Source organism: Panulirus ornatus, chromosome 13 (assembly GCF_036320965.1).
Source record: "Panulirus ornatus isolate Po-2019 chromosome 13, ASM3632096v1, whole genome shotgun sequence".
In the NCBI taxonomy this organism is placed as follows: domain Eukaryota; kingdom Metazoa; phylum Arthropoda; class Malacostraca; order Decapoda; family Palinuridae; genus Panulirus; species Panulirus ornatus.
The window spans coordinates 42993251-43006080 of record NC_092236.1 but is presented as its reverse complement, the minus strand read 5'-3'; the positions used below and the strand labels follow the sequence as shown (position 1 = coordinate 43006080).

Sequence of the window (12830 nt, the reverse complement as noted above, 5' to 3'; positions counted from 1 at the left end):
GAAGTAGCAAAACAAACTTAAGGGGAAAATCATCTGTGACTACCCTAAAAATGATCTAAAGAATGCATCTCTTCCAGCATATCCAGTATTATTTATAAAGGGGACTAAAGCCAGTGGAAATGATACCTGACATATCATTATACCATATAAAGAGAGACTTAACTTACCAATCTTCATAGCAAGACAAAATCTTTCTATTGTAGTGAGGCAGAAGAGAGGATTTCAGTAATCAGGTTCATTGAGCATTCTTCTTATATCTCTCTCTTTCCTTTTATCTCTTATCTTTTGATTCTTCAATTCCCTCCTGCTTAGTGTGCTCTGACGTTCCACTCTTTCATCTGGTTTATAAACTCTTTTAACCGCACTTGTATCTGCTGGCCCAAAGTGAGTGACTCTTCCAATATCTTTGGTACTGTTTCCAAGACCTTCTCTGTCTCTTTTCAGCACAGTCTTCACAGGAAATTTGGTACCAGAACTTTGAGGACCCAGACCCTTTTCAGTATCCCATCCTTGACTTACAAGGAGCTGATAGCCTTTGTTGCTTGGAGGAATGCCATAAAAGGTTTTCCTCACTCCTGCTCCCAAGTTGAACTGGTGAATGATAGAAGTCTCATGCTGGGCTTCTGTACTTTCCTTGAAGGTCTTCTGGCAAACAGTGCAGAAGAACTCAGTTTGGGTCTTCTGGGAACTTTCAACTTTTTTATCATGATCATGACTGCTGTTTTCCTTTTTATTTGATTTTATAAGAATGTCAACAATCTTTCTGTGACCTCTCATAGTTGCTAAATATATAGCAGTGTTACCCTTGCTGTCCCGTACAGATGTCCTTGCTTTATATTCGAGTAATGTCTGTACTGTTTCCTTGGCACCAGCACATGCTGCTACCATTAAGAGTGACCATCCAAACTCATCTTTTGCATTGACATTGAAACCACTTGCCAAGATTTTTCTTAAACCGACTGCATCATTGTTTTGGGAGAGTTTCAGAGCTATATTCAAGCGATGATCAGACTCCAGCCTTCCATATTCCTTGCTCCGATCGTACCTGTCAACTTCATGGCAATCATCATGGTCAGAGTCTGAAGTTCTCTCACAATTTCCCATTTCAAACTGTTCATGGTCAACATCAGCACTTGAGCGGGAGTAGTTGTCAACTACTTCCTCATAGAACCTTCTGGCATCTTCTCCTTCAAGTGATGTACATATTTTCCTCTTTTTCTTTTCTTCTTGTTGATGTACTCTTTCTGACTGTGGTCGGACAAATGTTTTCCACTTCAAGTTAACAGTTGCCAAAGCCTTCCAGTTTGGATGAGGCAGTTCTTTCTCATCCATTCTGAAACATTTAAATCAAGAGTCAGCTAGTAAAGAATGCAACAAAAGTAAGTGTGTGTAAATGCCTATTTTGTAAGTAACTATATGTACTGCAGAGGGAGTAGTTTTACACTACTGGGGCCCCATCTCTTGACCATTCTCTACCATCATGTGACTCTAAATTTATGGATGCTGTCTGCATTACCCATGTTCTCAATCATTCTATTCTATTCATTCACCACTTATATCACAGAAGTACTTCTTTACATCTTTTTTAAAAAAAGTTCTTCCTTAATTTCATGTTTTGTCTTCTGGTTGCTCTATCCCTTCATCTTTTAAAGAAACATCCACTGTCCATGTCTTTGATTTGTTTTAAAAGCTTAAAAAGGTTGTGACCAGGCCACCCTTACTCTTTTCTTTTCCAAGACGGGAAAACTTAAAGCCTTCAGCCTTTTCCTGTAGCTCAGCTCTCTTAATTCTGGTACCTCTTCATTATCCTCCACTGGACCTTCTCATTTAGCTCTCTGTGCTTCTTTAGGTGTGTGTGTGTGTGTGTGTGTGTGTGTGTGTGTGTGTGTGTGTGTGTGTAATTATCTATTCGTACTGTACAGGGAGGGAGTTTTACACTCATCAGGCTCCATCTTTTGAACGTTTTGTACTATCACATATTTTTTAAAACTTCTGTACACAGCTACAGTATTACCAATCCCTCATTCAGTTTATTCCATTCATCCACACTCTTATACAATAGAATATGTTTTTCAAATGTTTTCATAAGTTCCTTGTTTAATTTCAAGTTAAACCTTCAGGTTGTTCTAGTACAGGTACACCACCGATTTTCTGGCACTCTTGGTTCCAAAGCCTTGCCGGATTAACCATTTTACCGGACCAATAATAATAATTCATCAACACACCTCTAACCCACTAATTATACATCTCCCATGTGTCTAAAGTATACCATGGACTGCTAGAAATTTAAATCAAACAAATATTGAATGTATATTAAATTCTTTTTTTTTTTTTTTTTTGCCAGTCTCCCGCGTTTGCGAGGTAGCGCAAGGAAACAGACGAAAGAAATGGCCCAACCCACCCCCCATACACATGTACATACATACGTCCACACACGCAAATATACATACCTACACAGCTTTCCATGGTTTACCCCAGACGCTTCACATGCCCTTGATTCAATCCACTGACAGCACGTCAACCCCTGTATACCACATCGACTCCAATTCACTCTATTCTTGCCCTCCTTTCACCCTCCTGCATGTTCAGGCCCCGATCACACAAAATCTTTTTCACTCCATCTTTCCACCTCCAATTTGGTCTCCCTCTTCTCCTCGTTCCCTCCACCTCCGACACATATATCCTCTTGGTCAATCTCTCCTCACTCATTCTCTCCATGTGCCCAAACCATTTCAAAACACCCTCTTCTGCTCTCTCAACCACGCTCTTTTTATTTCCACACATCTCTCTTACCCTTACGTTACTTACTCGATCAAACCACCTCACACCACACATTGTCCTCAAACATCTCATTTCCAGCACATCCATCCTCCTGCGCACATCTCTATCCAGTGAATGTAGGTTCTCAGTGAATGTAGGTTTGCGGCAGGGGTGTGTGATGTCTCCATGGTTGTTTAATTTGTTTATGGATGGGGTTGTAAGGGAGGTAAATGCAAGAGTCCTGGAAAGAGGGGCAAGTATGAAGTCTGTTGGGGATGAGAGAGCTTGGGAAGTGAGTCAGTTGTTGTTCGCTGATGATACAGCGCTGGTGGCTGATTCATGTGAGAAACTGCAGAAGCTGGTGACTGAGTTTGGTAAAGTGTGTGGAAGAAGAAAGTTGAGAGTAAATGTGAATAAGAGCAAGGTTATTAGGTACAGTAGAGGTGAGGGTCAAGTCAATTGGGAGGTGAGTTTGAATGGAGAAAAACTGGAGGAAGTGAAGTGTTTTAGATATCTGGGAGTGGATCTGTCAGCGGATGGAACCATGGAAGCGGAAGTGGATCATAGGGTGGGGGAGGGGGCGAAAATTTTGGGAGCCTTGAAAAATGTGTGGAAGTCGAGAACATTATCTCGGAAAGCAAAAATGGGTATGTTTGAGGGAATAGTGGTTCCAACAATGTTGTATGGTTGCGAGGCGTGGGCTATGGATAGAGATATATATATATATATATATATATATATATATATATATATATATATATATATATATATATATATACATCGCTCCAATTCACTCTATTCCTTGCCCTCCTTTCGCCCTCCTGCATGTTCGGGCCCCGATCGCGCAGGGTCTTTTTCGCTCCATCTTTCCGCCTCCAATGGTCTCCCTCTTCTCCTCGTTCCCTCCACCTCCGACACGTGTGTCCTCTTGGTCGGTCTTTCCTCACTCATTCTCTCCATGTGTGTGTGTGTGTGTGTGTGTGTGTGTGTGTGTCTGTGTGTGTATATATATATGTGTACATTGAGATGTATAGGTATGTATATTTGCGTGTGTGGACGTGTATGTATATACATGTGCATGGGGGTGGGTTGGGCCATTTCTTTCGTCTGTTTCCTTGCGCTACCTCGCAAACGCGGGAGACAGCGACAAAGCAAAATAAATATAATAAATAAATGAATATATATTATATATGAAAAAGATTTTGTGTGATCGGGGCCTGAACATGCAGGAGGGTGAAGGGAGGGCAAGGAATAGAGTGAATTGGAGCGATGTGGTATACCGGGGTTGACGTGCTGTCAGTGGATTGAATCAAGGCATGTGAAGCGTCTGGGGTAAACCATGGAAAGCTGTGTAGGTATGTATATTTGCGTGTGTGGACGTATGTATATACATGTGTATGGGGGGGGGCCATTTCCTTCGTCTGTTTCCTTGCGCTACCTCGCAAACGCGGGAGACAGCGACAAAGTATAATAAATATAAAATAAATATATATATATATATATATATATATATATATATATATATATATATATATATGTAACAGGATGGAAGAGACTGTGAGACAAGGGGCTTGTGTGTGTGTGTGGTGAGCATGTCGTGTGCAAACATTAGGCCTACATTGGTGCAGCCTATGTCTCCAAAGTTATGAACCACACCTCACTCATGCACTGACAGATTACCAATTAAGGATATACTTGTAAAATTCTTCAGTTGTTAGTAAATAAAACTTTAGATAGCAAGAATAATGAAAGTGGCAATGAAAATGTATCAATTGTGGAAAAGTTAGAAAATGAATAAGTGGAGTAATTAACCAAGGAAATAAAAATAAATGCCTTGGCATTACAAGAAATGGCATCCTCCATCATAGAACAGACGTGGGTCAGTGAGCATCAGGTCAACACAGAAACAAGAGAGACTGCCTCAACATGGGGGGAACAACCCTAACATCTACTACAATCCCAGGCAAGTATAAAACAACTTTAAGGCAGCATGGGCCGAGAATGAATCTTAGCACTGTGTGGATGGAAACAGTGACCTGTACCAAGGGTGTATGCTGTGTGTGCTGTGCTGCTTGTGAATAGTGCACATACAGGCTGACTTGACCTACGGGATGTTGGCCATCGCTTAGCAAGGACTGCCGACATCCAGTCCCCTGAGCACATTTATCATCCTCCACTTTCATTTCTACCTACATCAGTCTGGTGCTCGCTTCTTGACACTCTCACACATTCCTACAACTCCTCCTTCAGCAGAAGTGCTACCCCTTCCTTACTTAATTTACCCCTATGACATTCCTAAACCAATTTTCCCCCTTACCCTTGAACTCATTTCACTCAGAGATAGAGCATCAAGGTTCCTTTCTTTAAATATCATATTTCCTATCCCTCCCTTCTCCTCATCTTGATTACTGCTAAATATATTCTGAAACACTAGCCTGAACCTTTGAAGAGGATGAACACACATCGCTAGGCTCCTTCTGTTTCAGCCCTTAGAAACTGAAACACCAGAAAGAGAGTGTTTCCTGTCCCTCTACTTTGGCCCCTGTTAGTTGCCTTCTACAACACTCAGAGAATATGTGAAAAATATTCCTTCTCCCCTATCCTCAGGGAAAGAGAAGATGAAAATTATATCCTGGTGTATGCATAAGCTCCTGTAAGCGCAGAAACAAAAATACGTAAAGTAGAGATGTAAAAGCTCTAGGAGCATGTTTTAGCTTTTGAAGTATGAAGAAAATGGGGTATCTGAATGTAAGAGTAGGAGATGAGAAAGCAGGTACTGTTGGGGTGTGAATGCAAATGGAGTTTCTCATAGACCTGAGTGATGAGAGAGTTGTGTTGCAGGAAAACACTTACTTTGAAATATGCTAATTTGAAGATCTAAGTCTAAAAGCCACACAAAATGAAGAGAAGGCATTTACACATTCATAAGGAGATAAAAAATTTAGAAAGCACTGGCTGTAAAGGAAGTAAAGGGCAATGTTGCAGGATTTGGATCGTTATATTGTAATGAAAACTTGAAGATTAAGACAAGGCAGGTACATAACTCTAGGGGTACGTATGAGGATATGATAATGGCAGTAGAGAGTCAGAATGGTCCAAAAACTAAGTTGTAGGTAGGTGGAGAGAAAAAAAATAGCTGAGTGTATATAGGCACATATGTGGTACTTCTCCTAAGGAATTATTATAAGGGCAGTATAATTCGTATATGGCAAGAAAAAGACCATCTGTCCTAATTTGTTACTGTCAACCACTGCTGTCTGTATCTAATGTTCTCCAGTGCCTTTTTTAAATCTCTCAAAGAACTCAAGACCAACAGATACCAACAACTATGAACAACAATAGCAGAAAATGACAAACAACAAAGATAGATGCATAAGTGACTCTTAAGTCTTACCACTTTGCAGGTATACATGAAACTGAAGTAGCAAAACAAACTTAAGGGGAAAATCATCTGTGACTACCCTAAAAATGATCTAAAGAATGCATCTCTTCCAGCATATCCAGTATTATTTATAAAGGGGACTAAAGCCAGTGGAAATGATACCTGACATATCATTATACCATATAAAGAGAGACTTAACTTACCAATCTTCATAGCAAGACAAAATCTTTCTATTGTAGTGAGGCAGAAGAGAGGATTTCAGTAATCAGGTTCATTGAGCATTCTTCTTATATCTCTCTCTTTCCTTTTATCTCTTATCTTTTGATTCTTCAATTCCCTCCTGCTTAGTGTGCTCTGACGTTCCACTCTTTCATCTGGTTTATAAACTCTTTTAACCGCACTTGTATCTGCTGGCCCAAAGTGAGTGACTCTTCCAATATCTTTGGTACTGTTTCCAAGACCTTCTCTGTCTCTTTTCAGCACAGTCTTCACAGGAAATTTGGTACCAGAACTTTGAGGACCCAGACCCTTTTCAGTATCCCATCCTTGACTTACAAGGAGCTGATAGCCTTTGTTGCTTGGAGGAATGCCATAAAAGGTTTTCCTCACTCCTGCTCCCAAGTTGAACTGGTGAATGATAGAAGTCTCATGCTGGGCTTCTGTACTTTCCTTGAAGGTCTTCTGGCAAACAGTGCAGAAGAACTCAGTTTGGGTCTTCTGGGAACTTTCAACTTTTTTATCATGATCATGACTGCTGTTTTCCTTTTTATTTGATTTTATAAGAATGTCAACAATCTTTCTGTGACCTCTCATAGTTGCTAAATATATAGCAGTGTTACCCTTGCTGTCCCGTACAGATGTCCTTGCTTTATATTCGAGTAATGTCTGTACTGTTTCCTTGGCACCAGCACATGCTGCTACCATTAAGAGTGACCATCCAAACTCATCTTTTGCATTGACATTGAAACCACTTGCCAAGATTTTTCTTAAACCGACTGCATCATTGTTTTGGGAGAGTTTCAGAGCTATATTCAAGCGATGATCAGACTCCAGCCTTCCATATTCCTTGCTCCGATCGTACCTGTCAACTTCATGGCAATCATCATGGTCAGAGTCTGAAGTTCTCTCACAATTTCCCATTTCAAACTGTTCATGGTCAACATCAGCACTTGAGCGGGAGTAGTTGTCAACTACTTCCTCATAGAACCTTCTGGCATCTTCTCCTTCAAGTGATGTACATATTTTCCTCTTTTTCTTTTCTTCTTGTTGATGTACTCTTTCTGACTGTGGTCGGACAAATGTTTTCCACTTCAAGTTAACAGTTGCCAAAGCCTTCCAGTTTGGATGAGGCAGTTCTTTCTCATCCATTCTGAAACATTTAAATCAAGAGTCAGCTAGTAAAGAATGCAACAAAAGTAAGTGTGTGTAAATGCCTATTTTGTAAGTAACTATATGTACTGCAGAGGGAGTAGTTTTACACTACTGGGGCCCCATCTCTTGACCATTCTCTACCATCATGTGACTCTAAATTTATGGATGCTGTCTGCATTACCCATGTTCTCAATCATTCTATTCTATTCATTCACCACTTATATCACAGAAGTACTTCTTTACATCTTTTTTAAAAAAAGTTCTTCCTTAATTTCATGTTTTGTCTTCTGGTTGCTCTATCCCTTCATCTTTTAAAGAAACATCCACTGTCCATGTCTTTGATTTGTTTTAAAAGCTTAAAAAGGTTGTGACCAGGCCACCCTTACTCTTTTCTTTTCCAAGACGGGAAAACTTAAAGCCTTCAGCCTTTTCCTGTAGCTCAGCTCTCTTAATTCTGGTACCTCTTCATTATCCTCCACTGGACCTTCTCATTTAGCTCTCTGTGCTTCTTTAGGTGTGTGTGTGTGTGTGTGTGTGTGTGTGTGTGTGTGTGTGTGTGTGTGTGTGTGTGTGTGTGTGTGTAATTATCTATTCGTACTGTACAGGGAGGGAGTTTTACACTCATCAGGCTCCATCTTTTGAACGTTTTGTACTATCACATATTTTTTAAAACTTCTGTACACAGCTACAGTATTACCAATCCCTCATTCAGTTTATTCCATTCATCCACACTCTTATACAATAGAATATGTTTTTCAAATGTTTTCATAAGTTCCTTGTTTAATTTCAAGTTAAACCTTCAGGTTGTTCTAGTACAGGTACACCACCGATTTTCTGGCACTCTTGGTTCCAAAGCCTTGCCGGATTAACCATTTTACCAGACCAATAATAATAATTCATCAACACACCTCTAACCCACTAATTATACATCTCCCATGTGTCTAAAGTATACCATGGACTGCTAGAAATTTAAATCAAACAAATATTGAATGTATATTAAATTCTTTTTTTTTTTTTTTTTTGCCAGTCTCCCGCGTTTGCAAGGTAGCGCAAGGAAACAGACGAAGAAATGGCCCAACCCACCCCCATACACATGTATATACATACGTCCACACACGCAAAATATACATACCTACACAGCTTTCCATGGTTTACCCCAGACGCTTCACATGCCCTGATTCAATCCACTGACAGGACGTCAACCCCGGTATACCACATCGATCCAATTCACTCTATTCCTTGCCCTCCTTTCACCCTCCTGCATGTTCAGGCCCCGATCACACAAAATCTTTTTCACTCCATCTTTCCACCTCCAATTTGGTCTCCCACTTCTCCTCGTTCCCTCCACCTCCGACACATATATCCTCTTGGTCAAACTTTCCTCACTCAATCTCTCCATGTGCCCAAACCATTTCAAAACACCCTCTTCTGCTCTCTCAACCACGCTCTTTTTATTTCCACACATCTCTCTTACCCTTACGTTACTTACTCGATCAAACCACCTCACACCACACATTGTCCTCAAACATCTCATTTCCAGCACATCCATCCTCCTGCGCACAACTCTATCCAGAGCCCACGCCTCGCAACCATACAACATTGTTGGAACCACTATTCCTTCAAACATACCCATTTTTGCTTTCCGAGATAATGTTCTCGACTTCCACACATTCTTCAAGGCTCCCAGAATTTTCGCCCCTCCCCCACCCTATGATCCACTTCCGCTTCCATGGTTCCATCCGCTGCCAGATCCACTCCCAGATATCTAAAACACTTTACTTCCTCCAGTTTTTCTCCATTCAAACTTACCTCCCAATTGACTTGACCCCCAACCCTACTGTACCTAATAACCTTGCTCTTATTCACATTTACTCTTAACTTTCTTCTTTCAAACACTTTACCAAACTCAGTCACCAGCTTCTGCAGTATATTAAATATTAAATAAATAAATGAAATACATTATACGCCTGCTCAGAACTGAGGTGCTCATAAGCTAAGAGTTTCACAAATTCGTCCACATACTTAATAATTCCTTCGTGGTTTGCAGACCACTTTTCTCAGCACACTTTATTCATGAAAATTCCATGATGCTTCTTGAATCTTTGAAGCCATTCTTCACTAAAGTTACGCTCATGTTGTAATTTAAGTTCTTTATGGAACAACTTAGCCTGGTTCATTATCATGCTACCTGACAAGTCCATTCCATCACTCCAACGTTGTCAAAACCATTCCATCATCACTCAGTGCTCTTACCATCTTTCATAGTTTTTCTAATCGTCATTTGCTTCTTGGAATTGCTGTCTGCACAGACTTTCAATATTTTCTCCCTTTGCTTCTTTACATAATAAACAGTTGACGAACCAATACTGTAGATGTCTCACAGCTTATGCACCGAAACACCATGGTCCATATTTTCAACAGTTCTACTTTATCTTGGATCGATATGGAAAGGTGTTTACATCTGACACCACAACTGAAACTCTCATATGTCTTAGAAGCCATATGAGAGTTAAATTTAAGCAAAATAAGCTAAGAATCTCACAGAATTGCGGTATCACCACTAACAAGTGCAGTGTGAAGAATGTAAATAGGCATGCTCTACACACAACGCCATCTGTGGTTGCCCAGTAAACTAGTCCGGTGGCCACGGTAATTTCAAGTTCCCTCACGTAATTTTGTCCGGAATAAAGGGGGCACCGAACCACCAGTTGCCGGAAATTCGGTGGTGTACATGTACTTCATCTTCTGAAGAATTGATCACTGTCTACACCAACAATCTACTTTAGAAACTTAAAGGTAATTATTAGGTAACCCCTCAGTCTTCTCTCTTCCATGATAGGCAAATTTATGGCCTCTAGCCTTTCCCAGTGACTTAGTATTCTGGAACCATCTGTTTTATTCCCCACTACACCTTTATTAGCTCTTTGTGCTTCTCTAAGTGTGGCGATCAAACTTGGGAAGAATAATTTAGCCTCATACTAATGTAGGATGTGAGCAGCTTGAAAAATATTTCCTTACTTGAATGCTATTTTAATATTTGCCAAGAGACAGACATTCTCCTTTACTCTTCTCCTACTGTGGGACTTTGTTAACAGGCTAAAAAGGATATCAACTCTCAAATCCCTCTCACACACAGATTCCTGCAGCTTATATTCTGCTATATAATATTAATACTGAAGCCTTCATTTACTGTATACCATCCTCATTACTTTATATCTACTTATATTGAATTTCACTGGCCATGTCTCAGACCAATCACTGAGTTGGTCCAGGTCTACTCATAAGTAAGTGTAATTCCCTTGCTATTTACTTCCCTCATTACCTAAGCAAAATCTGCAAAAACTTTCAGGTAAGACTGTAATCCTTCTGATAAGAGATTAACATAAATCAAGAAAAGCAACGACCCCAGGACGGAATGCCATGGCATGAAACTGGTGACCTGAACCTATTTTCATAAGGCTCCCTTAACCTGCATTCTTTGTTCCCTTGCATTAAGATAATCTATCCACTGAAGGATTCTCTCTCTTATTGCTATATGATGTTCCAACTTCTTTGCCAGGGCTGGTGGCTGATTCAGGTGAGAAACTCCAGAAGTTGAAGACTGAGTTTGGTAAAGTTTGTGAAAGAGGAAAGCTGAGAGTAAATGTGAATAAGAGCAAGGTTATTAGGTACAGTGGGGTTGAGGGACAAGTCAGTTGGGAGGTAAGTTTGAATGGAGAAAAACTGGAGGAAGTGAAGTGTTTTAGATATCTGGGAATGGATTTGGCAGCAGATGGAACCATGGAAGCAGAAGAGAGTCACAGGGTGGAGGAAGGGGCAAAAGTGCTGGGAACGTTGAAGAATGTGTGGAAGGGGAGAACATTATCTCAGAAAACAAAAATGGGTATGTTTGAAGGAATAATGGTTCCAACAATGTTATATGGTTGTGAGGCATGGGCTATAGTTAGGGTTGTGCAGAAGAGGGTGGATGTCTTGGAAATAGGATGTTTGAGGACAATATGTGGTGTGGGGTGGTTTCATTGTGTAAGTAATGAAAGGGTAAGAGAGATGTGTGGTAATAAAAAGAGTGTGGTTGAGAGAGCAGAAAAGGGTGTATTGAAATGGTTTGGTCAAAAGGATAGAATGAGTGAGGAAAGATTGACAAAGAGGATATACACGTCAGAGGTGGAGGGAATGAGGAGAAGTGGGAGACCAAATTGGAGACGGAAGAGTGGAGTGAAAAAAATTTTGGGTGATCGGGGCCTGAACATGCAGGAGGGTGAAAGGCGAGAGAGGAATAGAGTGAATTGAAACGATGTGGTATACCGGGGTCGACGTGCTGTCAATGGATTGAACCAGGGCATGTAAAGAGTCTGGGGTAAACCATGGAAAGTATTGTGGGTCCTGGATGTGGAAAGGGAGCTGTGGTTTCGGTGCATTATACATGACAGCTACACACTAAATGTGAGCGAATGTGGCCTTTGCTGTCTTTTCCTAGCAGTACCTTGCATGTGTGCGGGGAGGAGGGTGTCATTTCATGTGTGGCAGGGTGGCGACAGGAATGAATAAAGGCGGCGAGTATGAATTATGTGCATGTGCATATATGTGTATGTCTGTGTATGCATATATATGTATGTGTTGAAATGTATAGGTAAGTATATGTGCATGTGTGGATGTGTAAGTATATACATGTGTATGTGGGTAGGTTGGACCACTCTTTCATCTGTTTCCTTGCGCTGCCTCGCCAATGCAGGAGACAGCGACAAAGTATAATAAATAAATAAATAAATTGATATATATATGTATGTATATATATATATATATATATATATATATATATATATATATATATATATATTTTTTTTTTTTTTTTTTTTTTTTTTTTTTTTTTTTTATACTTTGTCGCTGTCTCCCGCGTTTGCGAGGTAGCGCAAGGAAACAGACGAAAGAAATGGCCCAACCCCCCCCCCCCATACACATGTACATACACACGTCCAGACACGCAAATATACATACCTACACAGCTTTCCATGGTTTACCCCAGACGCTTCACATGCCTTGCTTCAATCCACTGACAGCACGTCAACCCCTGTATACCACATGACTCCAATTCACTCTATTTCTTGCCCTCCTTTCACCCTCCTGCATGTTCAGGCCCCGATCACACAAAATCTTTTTCACTCCATCTTTCCACCTCCAATTTGGTCTCCCTCTTCTCCTCGTTCCCTCCACCTCCGACACATATATCCTCTTGGTCAATCTCTCCTCACTCATTCTCTCCATGTGCCCAAACCATTTCAAAACACCCTCTTCTGCTCTCTCGACCACGCTCTTTTTA

At 40.6% G+C, this 12830-nt stretch overlaps 3 protein-coding genes across 3 annotated transcripts in view; all 3 read right to left on the bottom strand.

The window, feature by feature from the left end:
* The window catches only part of Pdrg1 (Pdrg1 prefoldin-like subunit), an 80500-nt gene extending 80192 nt beyond the window's left edge, over window positions 1–308 (bottom strand). The window contains exon 1 of the mRNA XM_071668762.1: window positions 168–308. The gene's annotated coding sequence lies outside the window, so the exon portion shown is untranslated. The remainder of the gene's footprint in view (window positions 1–167) is intronic.
* On the bottom strand, window positions 223–1332 carry LOC139752571 (G patch domain and ankyrin repeat-containing protein 1 homolog). Its single transcript, XM_071668328.1, has one exon. It carries the CDS (start codon window positions 1330–1332, stop codon window positions 223–225), a length of 1110 nt encoding a protein of 369 aa, XP_071524429.1.
* Window positions 1333–4931: 3599 nt separating this feature from the next.
* The window catches only part of LOC139752817 (G patch domain and ankyrin repeat-containing protein 1 homolog), a 40493-nt gene continuing 32594 nt past the window's right edge, over window positions 4932–12830 (bottom strand). Inside the window, exon 2 of the mRNA XM_071668760.1 lies at window positions 4932–7511. Within this exon, the coding sequence (XP_071524861.1) occupies window positions 6401–7510 (1110 nt within the window). The 5' untranslated portion in view covers window position 7511 and the 3' untranslated portion in view covers window positions 4932–6400. The remainder of the gene's footprint in view (window positions 7512–12830) is intronic.

Excerpts from the sequence above, each read along its gene's own strand:
- LOC139752571 (XM_071668328.1), bottom strand. The coding sequence starts at position 1,332 with ATGGATGAGAAAGAACTGCCTCATCCAAACTGGAAGGCTTTGGCAACT.